The sequence below is a fragment of the Platichthys flesus genome, chromosome 19, assembly GCF_949316205.1.
Source record: "Platichthys flesus chromosome 19, fPlaFle2.1, whole genome shotgun sequence".
NCBI lineage: Eukaryota > Metazoa > Chordata > Actinopteri > Pleuronectiformes > Pleuronectidae > Platichthys > Platichthys flesus.
This window is the reverse complement of record NC_084963.1, coordinates 6,696,771-6,715,273: the sequence shown is the minus strand read 5'-3', so window position 1 is coordinate 6,715,273 and position 18,503 is coordinate 6,696,771. Positions and strand designations below refer to the sequence as shown.

At 42.0% G+C, this 18,503-nt stretch overlaps 1 protein-coding gene across 1 annotated transcript in view; it reads right to left on the bottom strand.

The window, feature by feature from the left end:
- Window positions 1-6,238: 6,238 nt before the first annotated feature.
- Window positions 6,239-18,503, bottom strand: part of bcr (BCR activator of RhoGEF and GTPase) — a 75,077-nt gene continuing 62,812 nt past the window's right edge. Inside the window, 15 exon segments of the mRNA XM_062412727.1 lie at window positions 6,239-7,412; window positions 7,505-7,667; window positions 8,445-8,550; window positions 8,637-8,771; window positions 9,436-9,575; window positions 9,855-9,964; window positions 10,258-10,317; window positions 13,107-13,238; window positions 14,447-14,544; window positions 15,193-15,267; window positions 15,560-15,664; window positions 15,899-15,974; window positions 16,232-16,351; window positions 16,548-16,713; window positions 17,205-17,326. Of these exon segments, the coding sequence (XP_062268711.1) occupies window positions 7,323-7,412; window positions 7,505-7,667; window positions 8,445-8,550; window positions 8,637-8,771; window positions 9,436-9,575; window positions 9,855-9,964; window positions 10,258-10,317; window positions 13,107-13,238; window positions 14,447-14,544; window positions 15,193-15,267; window positions 15,560-15,664; window positions 15,899-15,974; window positions 16,232-16,351; window positions 16,548-16,713; window positions 17,205-17,326 (1,698 nt within the window). The 3' untranslated portion in view covers window positions 6,239-7,322.

Below are 18,503 nucleotides of genomic sequence, written 5' to 3'. Positions count from 1 at the left end.
TTCAGTTCATCAGTGCACAACAGCTGAGGGGAGTAAGTGAGACAGACGTCTTATTATCATTATTGTTATGATTGTTATTATAATATAAGTTCTCTCCAGTAGATTGAAATGATTGAAATGATCTTTGAACTCTAAATAACATTTTATGAGACATTGCAAGAGTTGAAAAATGTGCCAGTTAGTTTAGTTCTGGTCCAGATGATGTGATCCGACACGCTATGTGATTTCTCAGTGACCATAACTAAGCGTTGTTAATGCGCATCATCATCTAAAACACTACTACTGCTACTATTACTAATAACAGTAATAATGATAGTAAAAAATGCTCAACTATTATTTTTTCTTCTGCACTTAAGTTTGAAAAAAGGAACTTCCTACTATTGCTATGATATAATAAAGGACATCTTTTAGAAATCCACAGAGCAGAAACAAGCCGAAAGGGAAACTTTATAAACGACGATGAAAAAAACTACAATCTGCAAACATGAGACAAAGTTCCTGCCGATGTCTGAGGTCCGAAACATTTGACAAGATAAGATTCAACAAGATTAAATGTTAGTGATCTATTTTGGTGCCTCACGTTAGCGTATGTCACAGAGCAGGAATTCCCAATCCAGTGTTTATTCAGTCCCCACGTTACCGTAGATTAAGGTGGTAATGATGAGGATTGGTCCGGTGATATGCTGGTGAGCAGGGTGCCCCCCCCGCCTCTCACCCAAAGACGCTCAAAGGATAGGTGGTACAAATGGACGGAGGGATGGATTGTTGATGAGGCAAAACTCTTTTAATACAACTGCACAAGCTAGTTCTACCTGTCTTCACATGTATCATCCTGAGGCCTGGAGATGCTCAGACGTTTGTTCCTGCTGCTCGATCACTGAACACCGATGGACTCGCTTCCAGTGGACGCCTGACAAGTTCAACTCGAAGTCCCTATGACTGATGAACAGCTGTGGGGATAATATATCGGCCAAATTCAGTTTCAATTCAGTTATTCTAATATAAAACCTAAAAACATGAGGGATGGAAACTCTCATTTCCTCTCTCAGACTCTCACTTGATCAAAGCTTGTTAAAAGTGTTTTCTTCGTTTCTTGTCACTTATCATACATTGTTCAAATCGACCTCTTTTGATGACATTTAACCGTGTGACTCACTGCTCATGGTCCCGATTGGCCAAAGTCCCACTTTTCTTGTTTCCTCTATTGTTTTCGGCTGAGATCTGCTCACATCAGCCCGGAGGAATTCAGGGTTTATCCAGCAGGTTTGGAAAATCTACTTGATTTGACGATTTGACGATGAATAAGAATATTATGAAACTTAACAAATGTAAATCTACTGGATGTTTTTAACTTTTACCAAGAAATAACTGTATTACATTAAATGATGTGTGTATTTGTCTGTATTAACTCTCCCCCCCACCGAAAGTGTAAGACAAATGTACAAAATAAGGCAAATGTGCACAAATCGTCACTTTGCAGTTTGTAGGATGAAAACATTTCTGAACCTGCACAGCAAACGAAAAAAAACAAAGGGAATCACAGTGCTGCGGGTTTACAGGTCATCACCCGCACTTTAAGCCATCACATGCTCAGCGTTCTTGTTTGACCTTCTTCCAGTTGGCTGCTTTGGATACAACTGCCCCCCCCACCCCCCTCTCCATTAATATGAGGATTGATATACAGTATGTGCTCAGAGGCCTTGGAGGAAGTGATAAGAAAATAAACATCCTGCAGGAGGGGACCTGTCACTAGCCTGTCAATCAATGGAGCAGCACAGCTCCACCGAAATCACAAAGAAATGCTTATGTATTGTTATTAGTATCATTGTTATTACGGGACAAATTTAAGAATAACAATAGATTAATATAGTTTGATTATATATCATTTATAAAACGCTCCTTTTACTAGAAACGTTTCCCCTCGTGTTAGAAGATGATCCAAAGCTGATCTGACATATTTTAAACATTATAAACGAGCCATAACAACTATATTGATCTTCTTACCTGATTGTTGGGGTGAAAACAAAAGTCTTTCCATCCGGATGATAACAAAACTTTAATGTGTGGAAACAAAGTGAATATAAGAAATAGCAAAAAAGCTGTAAATCCTCTGACACGATGCTGCTGCTGCTGGTCTGTGAAGTTTGAAGGTGCACACCAGGAGAACACGCCTCTCTCTCTCTCTCTCTCTCTCTCTCTCTGTGTGTGTAGGAGTGAGTGGAGGAGGGCGGGGGCGGGGGGGTTGCTTCTCGTAAACAGTGGCGTATGAAGATATGGAAATAACTAGTGACTCAAACGTTGACTAGTTGAGGGATGACAGATGAAGTAAAAAGAAAAGAAAATAAATACAATAAATTTAATTTAGTTGAAATAAATGAGTTCCTTATTGGAACCGTATCCCTGGTTTTTACATGTGTAACCCTAACCCTTAACCTTAATCTAACCTTAGCCTAAACCTCTAAACATGTCTATACCTTAAACTGAATAACTAACCTTATGGGGACTTTTTTGGCCCCAATGTAAAGAGATTTAGGTCACCACAACAAGACTTATACTTGAAACACAGTAACACACACACACGCACACAGGCACACACTCAGAGCCCTCCACCCTCGACCACGTGTCGATGGCTGCATGTTCCTTATTTCAGATAATCATCTAATCATACATTTGTTGGCATTTCCCACTTCCCCAACGATATGATTTTATATTTAGTGTGTCTGCAGAGCGTTGGAGCTGAGTGATCACTCTCACCCTTTGTGATGCGAGTGTTTTTATATTACAGCTCTCTGGTTTAATAAGCCCTATAAAACCCATTGAAATTAGTTCCATGTTCTTTTAGTATTTTTAGTTTCACATGCACCTTTACAGAGGATGCACGTCCAAATGTTGACTCATGTCTTTAAGCTGTGTAAAGAATCAGATGCTCCAGTGTAATGTGCAGATGCTGCCTGAGGTGACTCCTATGAGAACTAGATTTACCCACAATGCCCTCTGCTAGAAGCCCACTGCATCACATCAGTCATCAAAACTTCATACTGTCGTGATTAACAAAGTCCATTCGTCATTCTACCCAGTGCTTGCATGACTCAGTTTAACGTAAAGGAAATTTCCCTGGCAGATATGTTGAGTGTGATTTTAATGTTATTTGTTAACATCAAATTATGTGAAAGAGGTAAATACATACATTTTATTAGTGTCTAAATCTGAATGTTCAGATTATTTTTATTTATATAACAAAATGGGTAAAAATACAGCATTTCCAGACAAGTTTAAATATTTAGAATAATTAAATTTGTTTTTATCTTTCATTTCAAATTTGTTCTCTTTGCTCAGCCACAGCTCTGCACTGTTCTTTGAATGAGAGTTCATTGTGAATATTTGGACCAGTCCCTGTCGGCTCCAGCTTCAGCTTTAGTCGTTCTCTCTCTAAAGCAAATGAAGAAAATGAAAAACGTACCATTTGATCTTGATACAGGAGATTTTATTTAACATTTTTGTGTACAAACATAGGCTGCAAATGCCTTCCAAACATGTTTGCCCTCAGAATACAGTTTTCCTTTTTACAGTTCTACAAGCAGAACATTGAATATTCAACAGGGAACAAGAGTTTGTGGTTGGTCAGCAAGTCTCGTCCTCAGCTTTTACGGTTCAAAGTTGAACAGAAGAGAAACAAGCATTTTCCCCCACAGAGGTCAACGTATCAGAGTATGGTGGCTGCACAGGGTCATTTCAAATTATTAGCATCAATTGTATGAAAATGTTGAGATCATTTCCGTTTGCCATGTACAATAAACGCAAAATCTTTGTAACTTTCATATAGAGCAATATGTTCCATAGTTTCAGGCCATTGCACAGAAAAAGTAAACCTTTCTTTTGCCATGTGGACTTTGTACAGAACCGAGGTTATGGAGGGAACCGTGTTATGGAGGGTACATGCAGATACACTGACAAGCAACAGACCAAAAAATAAAACAAAATCAGATTTTAGAGTAATATAGGACTTTTTTTTCCCTCTTCTACCATATACCGACAGTTTGGCTTTTCAAAGAGTCTAGAGGCTACCAGCTCAATCAACTGTAACATCTTCATCAAAAGCCAAAGGACGCCACAATAAATAAAAGCCGAAAAACCCAAATATGTACTCTCTAGTATAATACATATTATACAACGCTGTGGAGAAGAAGGAGAAGTTTTGAATCTACCATTTTTTAATCGACAGGAACTTGCACCTGCTGTTCTCTAAAAGCCAGATAGCTAAACAATCACAGTGGCCAGTCTGTTGTACGACACAAATTACTACAGAGGACAATGTTGATGATGCAGGGGGGGGGGGGGGGGGGGGGGGGTTAGAAAAGGTTTTTAGGGGGGTTGCAATTCCGACATAACTTCTAACAGGATGTTCGATAAGCAGACTGCAACATAAGACTTATTCCCCCACCCCCCCCCCACATAAAAGACCATTTTTCTAACATTAATTCAGTTTCCCATGACATAATATCATAAATAAATAGATCCAGTAGACCTTCATATAGCAAACTAGGTTAATAAATACAAATAAAAAGGCATTAAAGGAGCTGACACTTTTTAAGAGCTAAAAGAAACATACTGTAACGGGCAGGAGACTCTGTCCCTCGCCCCTTTCCGACTGACACAGTTTGTGTTTTACAGCATCACAGTCCAGCGAGGGTGGCAGGCGTTTACAATACGAGCTAAGACCGTGCTTAAGCTTAAGGTCCTGTCTTAGCTCCTTGTTTAAGAAGTGAGAGGTGTGTGGCCGCCCTCAGCAAAGGCAACGGGAGACCGAGCGGCGTCTCCGGGCGTCAGCGCACACTCGCTGACATTCCTTTGACCACAGGCGCTCAAACCAAAGGAGGAGTGTCGAGGCACGATAGGGCAGACGAGTGTAGGCAATCGGGACTCGTTTCTAAAAGGTGATGCACGGACGGAGGAACTGATGAGCAGTGGGTTCATCCCTCAAATATAGACAAGGGTTTGAGTGTGAGCATGCTACACAGGCCGGAGTTGGTGGAGGTGCACAGTGGCAGTGTTAAAGATGCACACAACTGGGCCTGGAATGAACGCATGGACACTTCCAGAAACAAACCTCAACCGCTTTTCATGGGGATGATAGAGTGATGGAGTTTTCTGTCAAATCTAAAGAGAAAGGCGACATAAACATCTTTTGGGCATCAGGTTTTTTAACATTGATATGTATCCAAAGAGGAAAGACTCTTCTCGCCATTAAAAGTCTACAGACATTCATGTTAAAACGTACTTGCCTCTGCCTTGCGATACCTTACGAGCCCTTTAAAGATCCAGTAATATGATCAGATGGTTTTGAGCTTCATGCCTATGATATTGTATATATGGGAATCGAATCGTGACGTGTATCCTTAAATGGGCCAGATAGTGACAGGCTGAGATAAACCGGATCCTCGTGAGTTAACAGCGTCCCAAAGCCAAGTGTGTGAGGACACGTTTGTAAACAGAGCAACAAGAAGACAGAGAAAAGAGAACAGAAACATGCCTGCATGTTAAATCAAGGATACAGATATGTTGTTTTAGTGTCAAATAAAAACAGAGCTTTTCTTTAACTCGGCCATTAGGGACGTCTACAGGCTCAACAGGATGGAGAATGGGGATGAACAGTTGTCAGAACATATGAGTGCCAAGAGAAATTAAATTAAATAAAAATGAGATTCCTTCATTAAACCAACAGATATGCTCTTCAATGCACATAAATGCTGAGTGCTCAGGTCACTTGAATTGTAATAAATACAGTAGTTCTAACATTGCATGAGTGCACGTCTGCAGCCACAGATTAATAATTAATAGACAATGTCATATATGTTTGTGTGTGTGTGTGTGTGTGTGTGCGTGTGTCTGTGTGTGTTTTATGACATTGCATAATGTCGAAACTAGACAGACCATGGTCTCTGGACGATCTGCTGAGGAACACCCAGCAGTTAAAGAGCTTGTGCCTTTTCCTCAGCAGCAGACAGTATGTAACTACAACATATAGGTGTGTGTGTGTGTGTGTGTGTGTGTGTGTGTGTGTGTGTGTGTGTGTGTGTGTGTGTGTCGCCTTCATGATAAATGAGTAATAGATCAGCTGGACTGAACAGTTGAGTAGTTTCTATAAGATCAAGGCTAAATCCTGCTTATTTACTGCAAGACTTAAAGTCAAGGCTAAGACCTACCACTTCATTAATCAAACCCCCAAACAAAGTTCACATAAAAACAAACCAATTTATCCCCCAGGCCCGAAAATAAATTACAGTAATAGCAACAATGATTAAATTGTTTAACAAAAAAAACTTATTTTCTTTGTAAAGATTATGTACAAACTGTAACTGTAAATACAACTGCTTCCTTTTTGCCTAGAAACAAACAAACAACATGGGAATTTGGCAAAGAGGTCCTATGTTACAATAAGAAGGACATTTCCTCAGCAGGGATATGAACACAGACGACTCTTATGTTAGAAAATATATTGCTTCCTGGGTATTTACGCTGAAGACTACCTGGAGACACAAACAACACAAGTAGGGAAAAATCTTTGTGGTCAGACAAACCGCTGGCAGTCAGGTTGCAGGTTATTTCGAGTCTTCGTGTTCCTCTTCTGTTTTACAGTCCTTCTTCGAGTCGCCTTGTTCCGACTCTGAACAGGTTTTGTTTACGCTGTAAACATTTGAACATTGTAGGTGTCTGCTTTTGTACCACAAAGAAAAAAGCCAGTGACGCGGCAAATGTGTCCCTGCGTCTCGTCGGACACAAAGCACTGAGATCATGTAAGACACAAGTAGAATTTTCCTCAACGTGGACGTGGAAGGACTTCTGAGACGAATAGACATGTTTTGTGAGAGCCTTGACGTGGATGATTGTCCCAAAACAGAAAACACAGATAGAGAACAATGCCCAAACACAAAGATACATGGAGGTTGTGATATGTTGGCGAGCTTGTCCCACGACTCAGGAAAGACGTGTTTTTTCGCCTCACTTCAATGCTGAGTCCGACAAAGGGCAACGTGGAGAAACAGTAGATGTCAGACACACCCACAACATCACTGAGGAAACATGGAGTCATACTAAACATGAGCAGTATGAAGACAGAGGACCGCACACTGAGCTTCAGAGGCTCAACGACGCCCTCTTGTGTTCAAGAGGAGCGGGCATCGCCACAGACAATCCTTAACCAGCTGCAAGAGCCTAACGGAATCTGGTCATTAAAAAAAACAACATACTACTACAGGCTCAGTTTGAGCCAAGGTCCATCTCGTCCGTTTCTCTCCTTTATGGTGTCACAGCCGGTGTTTGCTCTATACTTCAGTGGAGAAGAGGATGCTCTGTCGTTTACTGTCCGGGGTGGGGATGGTCTCCAGCTGGAGGAAATACAGCAGCACCTGTACCTGCAAGGGAGCAACCACAAAAAAGAGCCACTTGTAAATCACCAGGTAAAACTTCACCAAATTCTAAGAGAGAGCGGATCCGCGAGCCTCACCTGTGCCATAACTTCCAGTGACCAGCTGTCGCCCATGCTGATGGGCTGCGTGGGGTTCGCTGGGATCTTGCTGTCCTTCTCAGAAGGCCTCAGCAAGGTCGGCCCGAACACGGTCGCCAGGTTGTGGAGTGACATCTTGTTGACGCATTCCTTCTCTGCCACCCTGAGGGGGAAAGAGGAAGACAGAGGAGTTAATCAGTGATGGAGCTGTGTGTTCAGCGTGCATGTCAGAGATGCTAAACATGTAAATTCCTGCAGAAGTGGATAGCCGGGATAGAAAAGGACAGTTTATTTATCTGCTCGTGGTGAAATCGAATGTCCGAGGACAGAAAATGAAACAATGCTTTTATTATTTAATCATTTAATTGATCTATAAATCAGAAGTTGAAATTTGCTATTCAAAGCTTCTCCACTATGAGGATCTGCTGCAATTCTTTGCTTTATTTAACTTTATTTAAACTATTTCGATATTGACCTACTAGTTGGTGAAAAAAGACTCTGGGACAAAGAGATTTTCAGGCAAATTATCAAATATTTCCTTCTTGTGACCTTAAATGTCTGAATCTCCTGCTTGTTCCAGGACATTATCAAAATGGAAATCTTCTCTATTATCGAGCCGTAACCTTTAACCATCCGGCACATACTCCTGTAAAGCTTTTAAACGGATGCACTTTGTACGTATTGTTTGTGCTCACATAACGTTTGCGTCTCTTGTTGTAGAAAGTCACCATGGCAACCAGAGGACATTTTACAGTTGCAGCATCCCACAATAGTTACTGCATTAGCTTGAATACAATGAGAGCCGCAACAGAGAGAATGCTGCACATATTATTTACAATTTATCACTGGGAGAAAAAGATGTCACTATTTGCCGTAGTTTTGTGCAGAACATATTTATTTGTACATGTTACAGATGCATGTTGTGTGTTGAGTTGTGTACCTCTTCATGTGATCCAAAAGGAATAGAAATGTGACCAGGTTGGGCTCTGGCAGCGACAGCAGTAGGTTCAACATGCAGCTCTCTTTGGCAACACTATCAGACAGAGCTGAAAGAAAAGAAATAGTTTTTTTATAATCCTGTAGATGACGTTTAGAAGCGGTGAGGGGCTTGGTGGACAGCTCGTGGACTTACTGATGCCACCTGCGAAGTTGGGATAGAGGTCATCCGTGAAGAGCGGCTCCGGCAGCTCTCTGAAGTACAGCTTCAAGGTCCCGGCGATGGCGTTGACGTCCATCTCGCTCATCATCACTGACACGTCTTTATTATCTGCAGGAGGCGACAAAAAACGTGAGGACGAGAACGACAGAGGAAGAATTCAAGGCAGGGAAAGCTCCTCGGCACAAGCAGGCAGTCACCATGCCGCAAAGAACTGTCAAACTTCACCCAGTTCACAAAAGGTGCTGTACGTTCGTTAGTTAAAACACTCGCACTCAATGCAAACGTGAGTTCATAAACAAGTTGGTCTTTGTTAATCATCTCACACCAGAGGAAACGCCTCATCATCACAAACTCACAGAGCTGTGATACTGATCGCCTGATCAACACAGAGAGAAAGATTAGAGAGAGAGATCCTGGCAGCGATGATCAATATATCCTCTCAGCTTTCCCTTCCCTGGAAACGCGTGGCAGTTACAGTAAAGACAGTCACAATGTTTGCAAATGCATTGTGGATATTGCACAGTTATAAAAACGTATCACAAATGAAGGTTTGAAGCTCTTAGAACGAGTGAATCAAATATCATGTCACATTATATTTGTTTAATTCCGTAGAAATGTTGTTTTACTTAGGAATCGTAAAATGTGAAAAAGAATATCTGGATTTTACATGTTTTCAAATGGCAGCGCTTCAAATGTATGAAGCCGATTTCAATTCTCAAGTTTTCTTATAATAAACCTGTGCAAACTGAATTTAGATGAAGGCTCTACTCACTGGTATCGAAGGCCGTCTTCAGGGCCTGAATATCAGTGGCCACCCCCGACACTCGGTAGATGCCCACCTCCTCCATACCCCTCCTTTCAATCTCCTCTAGGCACTGCCGGACAATGTAGGGCACCTTGGAGCGCTCTCGTCTAGATGAGAAAAAGAAACACAATTGTTAACAACAACAATCAAACACTATAGAAAACACTTAGATTCGTGTTTATTGCCAAGTAGGTGGGATGTTTGTGGTTCTGTGTGAAATGTCTATAAACATGGTCACGTTGAGCCTGTTGGCTGTTGATTCTTGTCTTGATAAGTAACGGTCTAAGGCAGAAGATGATGTAGATTACGTGGAGGAAATATAAAAAAAAGATAACCCTGCATGCAAAAGCAGGAGGCCTAAAATCGAGCCCTGAGGAACATCTCACCTGGTCACTGTGGAGATCTTGACTCCAAACACACCCATCGGTTTCCGCGAGGGCATCCTCTTCAGGCTGAACTCTCGGCTGGTGAACTTTATGGAGAGTTTCACCTCGATCTGAAACAGGTTTACAGAGTGAGAGAGGCCCGGAGATCCATCTGCTACAGTTTTCAATCATCTGGAAGAAATCCTCGCATGTTTAAAACCAGGTGTAGACTTAACAGACAAATCAACCGCTAAACCACATCCTGGAAAGAGTTTACAATCTCTCTCTGCGCTTTGTGCGACAAATGTGCAGCAGCAGCGATGCCTAATGCGAGTAGCTTTGAGACGGCAGACGACTCTCGGATTTGACTACTGCTGATCAGCGAGGAGAGGAAGGACAGGAAATCAGAAGGTGACGGACTCACCCCGTTCATGGGAATAACTGTTCTCTGCCAGTCTTTGCCTTGGAGAGTCTGAGGGTCCAGCTGAGTGGAGGGAACACAAAGGGAGAATATATTTAATTTGAACATCTGTGTAAACACATTTCATTACAAGCACAGAAGGACGCATACATGCTGAGATAAAGGTCACAGCAGTTGATCCACTCGAGTCATCATTTGAAAGTTGTTTTGAATGTTTGTGACATTTCATATTATCTGTAAACCTGGGGAGTGTTGATCATCATCGGCGTCATGAGGGATAAGAGATAGTCAGCAGGGTCACACAAAATCTACTGAACGGATTAACAGGAAGGAAGTGGTGTGGGCCAGGGAAGGACCCTTTACACATTTGGTGAGGATCTGTGTCAGGGGGCAGATCAAAGTTTTTACCCCCACAAAGTTTTTAACATTTTTATTGATCTTCATGAAAATGTATCCCAAGAATAACCACAAGGGGCATATATGTGCCATTCTAGTTCTATTTTGGTATGGATCTAATCGTATAAAAGGAATTTTAGCTTCAAATAAATGTTACTTGACCTCTTAAGGACATATCTCACTATATTCTCACCCCCCCCCCCCAGCTACATGAATTCTTACTGTTTGTTTTCTTTGTTAAGTGAACTTATCTTCTCCTACCCCTCGCCCTATTTCTGTACAGCCTCAGTTGTGTCAACATAGCAGAGCATTAAGTTACCACTGCATCAACAGGAACAGTCTTTCCTCTATTGTAGTGGAATGTTTTCAGAGGTGATTTTACTATGGAGCCACTTCCTGTCTCTTTACTGTGTTTTTAGAAACACAATGTAATAACTATCATTTATTGAAAGAGGCTAAATTCACAATGAAAATCGACAGAGCACGCAAACAAACACACACAGACGCACAACACTGTATGTTGTATGTTTACCGAGGCTAAGCCCCATCTGGTTGCTTGCAAAGCTGGATTGTGTTTATCATAATTGAATCTTTCGCTCTTTGGTTTGAGCCGTTTTATCTACAAAAGAATTACATTCCACAAAAAACAACAGCAGAGCCAAACGATCTCCACTTGCTTCCTGATAAAAATGTTTAAAAAAAGCTCAAGTTTTGAGCCGACAGACGTTGTTATTTCTCCTCCGGTGCTGGAGCGGTCGAGAGGTTCAGAGAGCTGTTTAACAACGTGAAAATAATTATATTTAAACATATCTGTGAAACCTGAAATCCGACGGCTGAAATTAAAACAAACGCATGAGCCGGGACAGTTTATGTGTGAAAAGATGAGAAAAGACAAAAGCTTGTTGAGATGGAGAGAAGAATAACAAACAAAGGACCAGGAGGACGAGTGAGGGGGAAAAAAAGAACAATAACAATAATCTGCTAAAATAATTTCGGACTCAACTGGAGAATTTAACTCAGAGCAAATAACAGATTATCCTCATGCTTTAAATTCACGGGGTATTATTGGTGAAACGTGGGATTTAACAGCCACTGCGGATTCTGCTGAAGAGAAGGAGTGGCTGCTTCTCGCCCCCGATTTGTGACAATCCTGCTGAGCAACTTTCTCACCGCTCTGGGTGCTTGGTTTAGAATGACATCATCCGTCTGTAGAGGGGGGGGGGGGATAAACAAAGGAACCACTAGGTGGAGCATGTGACCGTTACTCAGGGTTTGCTAAGCAAAGAGGAGCTGTGTGAAGATGTGGTCGACAATTAGACCTGAATTCAGTGTGTGTGTGTGCATTATGAGACATCAGGTAGATAATAGTTACACTATTGTTTTATGAGTAATTAATTCAAACTCATATGAAAAAGGTGCAGACGTGAGCATTTTTTAAAAGTGTGTGCAGCAAAGGAGTTTACAGCAAATCAACACACCCACACACACATCGAAACACACACCCGTGCCCTGCTGTGGGTGTAGGAGTAAGAGAAGGATGTTTTCAGTGGCACAGGATCAAAGCGGAGTTGCCGTGTTTCCTGCTGAATCTTTGTGTCTCTCTCTGCTGTATCTGTCTTTTGTGCTGAGTGACACAGGCGTTATCCTGCAGCCTGGCGTCATGTCAGGAACCTAATCACATGCTATCAACCTGCAACTATCCACCCTGTCAAGCTCATGAACCCGACAGCGTCCGAGTTGTTTTTTTGGGGGCGGCTGTTGCTCGGGAGGGTCGTCCACCAACCAGAAGGTCAGTGGTTTCGATCCCCGGCACCTTCAGCCTGCATTCCTAAGTGTCTTTGGGTAACGATAGCGAACCCCTGACGTCTCCACTTTCAGCGGATGGTGTGGGATGGAATGCTTGAAGCGTAAAATGCGATTAGACCTTAAAAACAATTTTTAAATACAGTGCAGTTACAGTTTTGTCAGGGTCTATTCCTAGATCATTTTAATTCTAATGGACAGATAAATCTGACAATAGTGATTTCATCTCCACCTGTGCAGCCCGGGATTTAATCGCTAACCTTGATGAATGTTTTAAACACCAAAACCCTGGCAGCAATATGACAGAAGAGTAACGATTTGTGTCACTCTATCAAAAAACGCTGCACCCTCCCTCTCTTCAGTGTGTAAATCTGAACTGAGCAGAGTCGCACATGATCACTTTACGACGTTCAGATTAAACCCACAGACTGTTCTCCATTTAACCGACCCCTCGCCGTCCATTACTCATTTGGGTAATGAATCTAATCGGCCAATTGTCACAAGGCTCACCGAGCAATAATATGGATTTCATGCTTTGTGGCAGAGACGGTGACATAACTGCCGATCTGTGATAAATCATAATGCGTCTGCTGAATGGAAGATGGTGGTGGGGGGGAACAGAGAGAGAGAGAGAGAGTGACGTAATGTCATACCGGGATCTGTCCTTTCCCCATGATGCGGTCTGAGCCCTCTCCATCCTCTTTGTTCTGCTTGGTCTTGTTGTAGCACTTCTCGTAGCAGAGCAGCCTCAGGGTCTGAGAGCCCTCCAGGTCAATCTCAAACTCCTGTCGGGAGGAAGAAGAAGAGGAAGAGGAGGAGGAGAAAAACAACAACAACTAGCGGTGAGGACGTTATTCTGCAATAATATGACAGGCGCAGAAACAGGAATAACAAGAACGACCAAGATAATGACAGACTGAAATTAAACCCCCGAGGAAAGAAAAAGAAGCAGCGTCTCCCCTTTATTTGAATGCCGACATTCCACCGCAGAGCACAGCTGACCAACATTCCCTGTAATTATGTACGGGAGCGCTCGGCATATGGTTTGCACATTGTTCCCGGGCCCACACTGTGTTGGTTCACTTAGCATGTGGACAGATGTGAGTCATCACCAGCAGCTCCTCATTAGCCGATATTATTTCCACTTCGCTGAACAAAATCCTCGCAGAGTCTTCGGGGTCATGACGGAAAACGAGCTGTGCTGCCAATGAAGCCGTCCGCTGATTGTGTCTCAGAGCTCCTCTTCCTCTGCCGTGCCAGCCTTCCACATCCAGCTGTGTCATCAGTGTGTGTGTGTGTGTGTGTGTTTGCAGGGGCCCCAGATGCTCCATGTGCGTTCTGTTAGACCTCTTTGGATGGACGGCTAATTGATTTACAGTACAAGATGTCAGATACATGAGAAGCAGCATCATCTGCACCAGGACTCTGCCAGAAGCTTCTTATTACCTCCACCAAGGACATTATGTTTTCGCCCTGTCTGTCTGTCTCTGAGCAATATTATACACAAATAACTTTTCTAACCGATTCAATTTTGGTGGAAATTGAAGAATTCTTTTTAACTTACTTTGACATTGTGAGAAAGGGTGTAGTTTTCGAAGTTATCACTTCGAAAACTACCCCCCTAGGGGAGAGCGTGGCCTAGGGGATAGAGCGGGTGCTCTGCAACAAGAAGGTTGCCGGTTCGAATCCCACTCTATCCCATCTGCATGCCTAAGTGTCCTTGGCAAGATACTGAACCCCTAGATGGCCCCTCATAAAATGATGAGTGTTCTAAAAATGTAAGTCGCTTTGGATAAAAGCGTCAGCTAAATGACATGTAATGTAATGTAATCACGGAATTCAGACAGATTCAGGGGACGGATATCGAGGAGTGTTAAACTTTGATAGAGCTTGATTGAGTTTAATAGGACTGTTGGGCCTTAGTGGAGGTTTGCGCTCTACTGAGTCCCAGTGTAGATCCAACTGGAAAAATTATAGAGTCACAGTCTCTTACCTCGTTCCATTTGGGTTCAGTGGTGTATCGATACACTCTCGTCTTGGCTTTACTTGCAAAGAAGCCAAAGGCATCCACCTCCAATGTGCAGTAGAGATCTGACAGGGAAGAAAGTATTTCAAACGATCAGACATGCTGTAAATCACTGCTGTAACTGAACAGGCCGAAGAGTTTGGCCTGGGCCACCATTTTATGTCTGAACCCGACCGCGCCACGAGGGGAAACTAACCAGAGTCCAACCCGAACCGAAAAGAATCCTCTTTGTTTGTGTCTAAACCCAAATAAAACCCAGGGTAGTAGGAAAATCATGCAGATGGTCCAGACACTGTGATCAAACCCAACAGGCATCCAGTTTTTTGTGTTCGAATCCATGTAGTGTTAAAAAAAATCCAGAAAACAACCCAACCAATGTGATTGAACCCAACTTGAACCCGAATAGCATTTGAACAGTTTGATGTGAACCTGGCCCAGCCCGTCAGTTCCCGACCTGTCCCATATCCATAATGTAATGTTCATGCATCAGCAGCATAAGACATTCTAATAAATGTAAATTCCTACAGGTTTTCCAGTTGTTCACATCATGATTCTTTAGAGTTGAACCTAAAATGAAATAACATTTTATGGGACAAAGAAATACTGCTGGTCATTATTTTCCACATTAAAGCTGAGTTCTCTACAGGAACTCATTTATCCTTCTGATGGTTATTTTCTGTTGTTCACATCCAGGCTAAAGGTGAGTGACTCACTTAAGCTCTGTTTGAGGCCGGAGGCAGAGTGGACGATTACATTCAGGAACCCGCAGAGGCCGGAGGATTCGTCCTCTGGAAAAACCGTCAGCGAGCAGCGAGAGAGAGAGAGACAGAGGGAGGGAGAGAAAATGAGAGTGAGGGGGGGGGGGATTAGAAAAACATGCAGATCTCTGTTTGTTTTGGAGCAGAATCAGATTTTGACATGTGGCTTTAATCTCTTTGTACTTTTCATCCTCATCTGCATCATTTACAACAGAGATGGAAAACAGTAAACACCATTTAAGACTTATTTACAAAATGATTTAAGGAAAACAGTATTTACGCATGAAAACAACTGTGAATTATATAAACATAAGTAACGTACCTTCTTTATTGATGCTGAGTGGAATGTGGTGAACGGTCTGTAGCTTGACACAGGAGTTGGTCAAGATTTGTAGCTCCATGGACGTCAAGGAAGATGTTTTAACACCTTAAGAAAAGAAAAGGAATTTAGAATATAAATTAGATTACATTTAACAAAGAGAAACTGTTGGTTTTCTCTGTCCAAAACATTGTTGTCTATTTCAAGGTTCTTTGATTATAAGTTGCTTATCTGGAGTAGTAAAAAGTATCAAGTGCCCAGGATTTTTTTTCAAATCAAAAAAAAAAAAAATCCTGGTTTGAATTGAACAATGTTTCAACGTGACATTTCTGGGACACGTACATTTCTTCTGCTGCTCTTTGATTAGCTCCTTCCACTCGGCACGCTCGTAGTCAGATGAAATCAGGAAGCTGTAACCCTGAAATACAAACACACAGAGACAAAGGCTGTTATTTCAATGGCTAATAGTCTGGAGAGAAGCAGGTTGGAACATTAAAAAGGACACGTTTTATTTTGGACAAATGAATTAAGTCCAAATTTGAAATCTGTAGATATATATTCTCGTTCATGGTGATTTGAGAGGATCATTTACTAATGTTTGGGAAGATTAACAAGGGAATATTACAGAAAATGGGACTAACAGAGCCATCAGTTAAAGACAGAGAGCGTCATCACCTTTCCGTTCTTGTTGTAGACGCGGATCGGCAAGCTCGGAGATGTCAGCAGGAGAAGAGACTCCTGTTCGGACAACTTCTTCCTGAGCCGGTCGATGACCTTTGAACCCTTGTTGGCTCTCTGCAATCACACAGGAGAAAACTGTTCATACATACATTTATGCAGAAAACCTTGGAACCTGAAAATTGATAAACCCACAATTATTGTGTTTCATTTTACACTGCACTGTTTTCTTTCTTCTTCATTCCTGAACAGCTTCAATTGAAACACGCTCTTTGAACACCCTCTCAGCTCTTTCACTGTGTATCCACTTTACCTTCTCTCTCTGAATCTCACTGCGGAGGTGTGAGATCTTGACCTTCATGACATCAAGCTCCTCATCGGGGACCTGGGGGATGGCGAGTGGTTCGGTCTCCTCCGGACCCTGGAAGGTCAGTTCCGTCAGGGGGATGTACCACTTGCTGTCGTACTGCTGGCTTTTTCTGCAGTGGCAAGAGGAGACGGGGAAAAAGACAGGGGATATGTGAGGAGAGACAAGTAAAAAGAAGAGAGGAATATGAAGCAGGTATAAAAGGAGGAGTCGATTGATAAATAGGGATTAAAACGATGACGAGTCTGGGGGATGAAGGCGACAGTGTAAAGGGATAAATGGCCTAATTGTGGGCAACAATTCTTGGCAACAATGCCAGAGAGACATTTAACCTCGTTAAATGATTATGGATCATAAAAACATCAATTGAGGACCTTGAGGAAAATCCTCTTTTAATGAGATAATGAAATCCTGTCGGTGGAATTGAGATTTATTTATTCAGTTGTTAGAGTAGTTTTTATTAGATTTAGGAAAGTTAATAATTCCCGAAAATCCAAAGGTTTTTGTTATGATAAAAGATTTAAGATATGCAGTCACATTTTCCGATGCCTAACCACGACCACAATCTGTGTGTATGTTGGATTTCACTGTCTCGTTTCTTACCCCCCGATCTGCTTTTTCAGTTTGGCGCAGAGCAGCAGATCCGTGAAGAGGAAGACGTGTCGCAGCTTCCTGGCTCCTTCCACCAACTCCACCATGAAACTGTCCCTCAGCAGCTGCCTGTTCTGTGGGGAAGACACACAAACACAATGTGCCGGGTCAGGAACACTGAGGTTTTGGTGCTAATATCACAACAGCAGTGGAAAAAAGAAACATACCAATAAAGGTCAAACATTCATATTTTAATACGCAGGTCTCTAAAATGGGGAAAGCAAGCTATAATGTTAGTGACGAAGCATTTTTGTGAGTCACAGTCGGAAATCTGCTTTATTCTGTGGAGAGGACACAGTTAGTTTTCAGAGTCTTTGTGTTGCGGCTGCATCCAAAAGCTTTATCCCCCCTCCTCCTCTCCTCCTCCTCCTCCTCTCCTCCTCCCCCTCCTCCTCCTCCACAGTCCCCAACCCTGTTCTAACAGAGTGGAATCTGGAGGAGAACAAGGCGGAGAACACAAGGAGGGAGAGAAGGTAAAGATTCATCAAAAAACGTCCGCTCCACTCAATCGTTAGTGACAAAGCTCATGTGCAACCTATTTCCATTTATTGAATAACAACCACATTATTACAGAAAAGGTGTCGGGTGGTTTTAAGCGTTAAATAACATTGATAACCTGATAAAAACATCCTTTGTCACATCCTGACATAACCATTCATTTCCAGCTCACAGAGGAATGAATGAGGGGGACGAGGGAGAGGAAGAGTGATCTCTGGAACCTGACGTCAGACTATGTAATCATGTGTGCAATTTTAAATGTGGCCAAAAGGGGGCAGTGATGTGATTTGCCAAAGCAGGAATCATTGTACAGTATTAAAAACACAGGGTGGAGTCACGTGTCAAACCACAGCTCAATTATAAAACGGTTAATTTTTCTAAATTATCACAACATTGGTTTTGTTTGTGTTAAGGGCCATAAAACGTTTAAGTCTGAGAACTTGACTGTAAAAACGAGAGAATAAAATGACGTGTACTTTATTTGTATCACACACTGAGAAGGTTAGGACATTATACAAACATTTTAATCTATTTTAGCACTTATGTTTATTCTTAGGTTTGCACAAATCCTACTAAATAGTTTTGTTAACTGTACAAACCATTTATTTGAGGATGATTTACCTTATAGTTTGTTTTAATTCCAAATCAAGTTGTTGGAATAAAAGATACAATAGATGGCAATGAATTTAATTTAGTTTAACTTTACAGACTTGTAACGTTAAAGAGTGAACATTACCAGACGAGAGGCTCGAC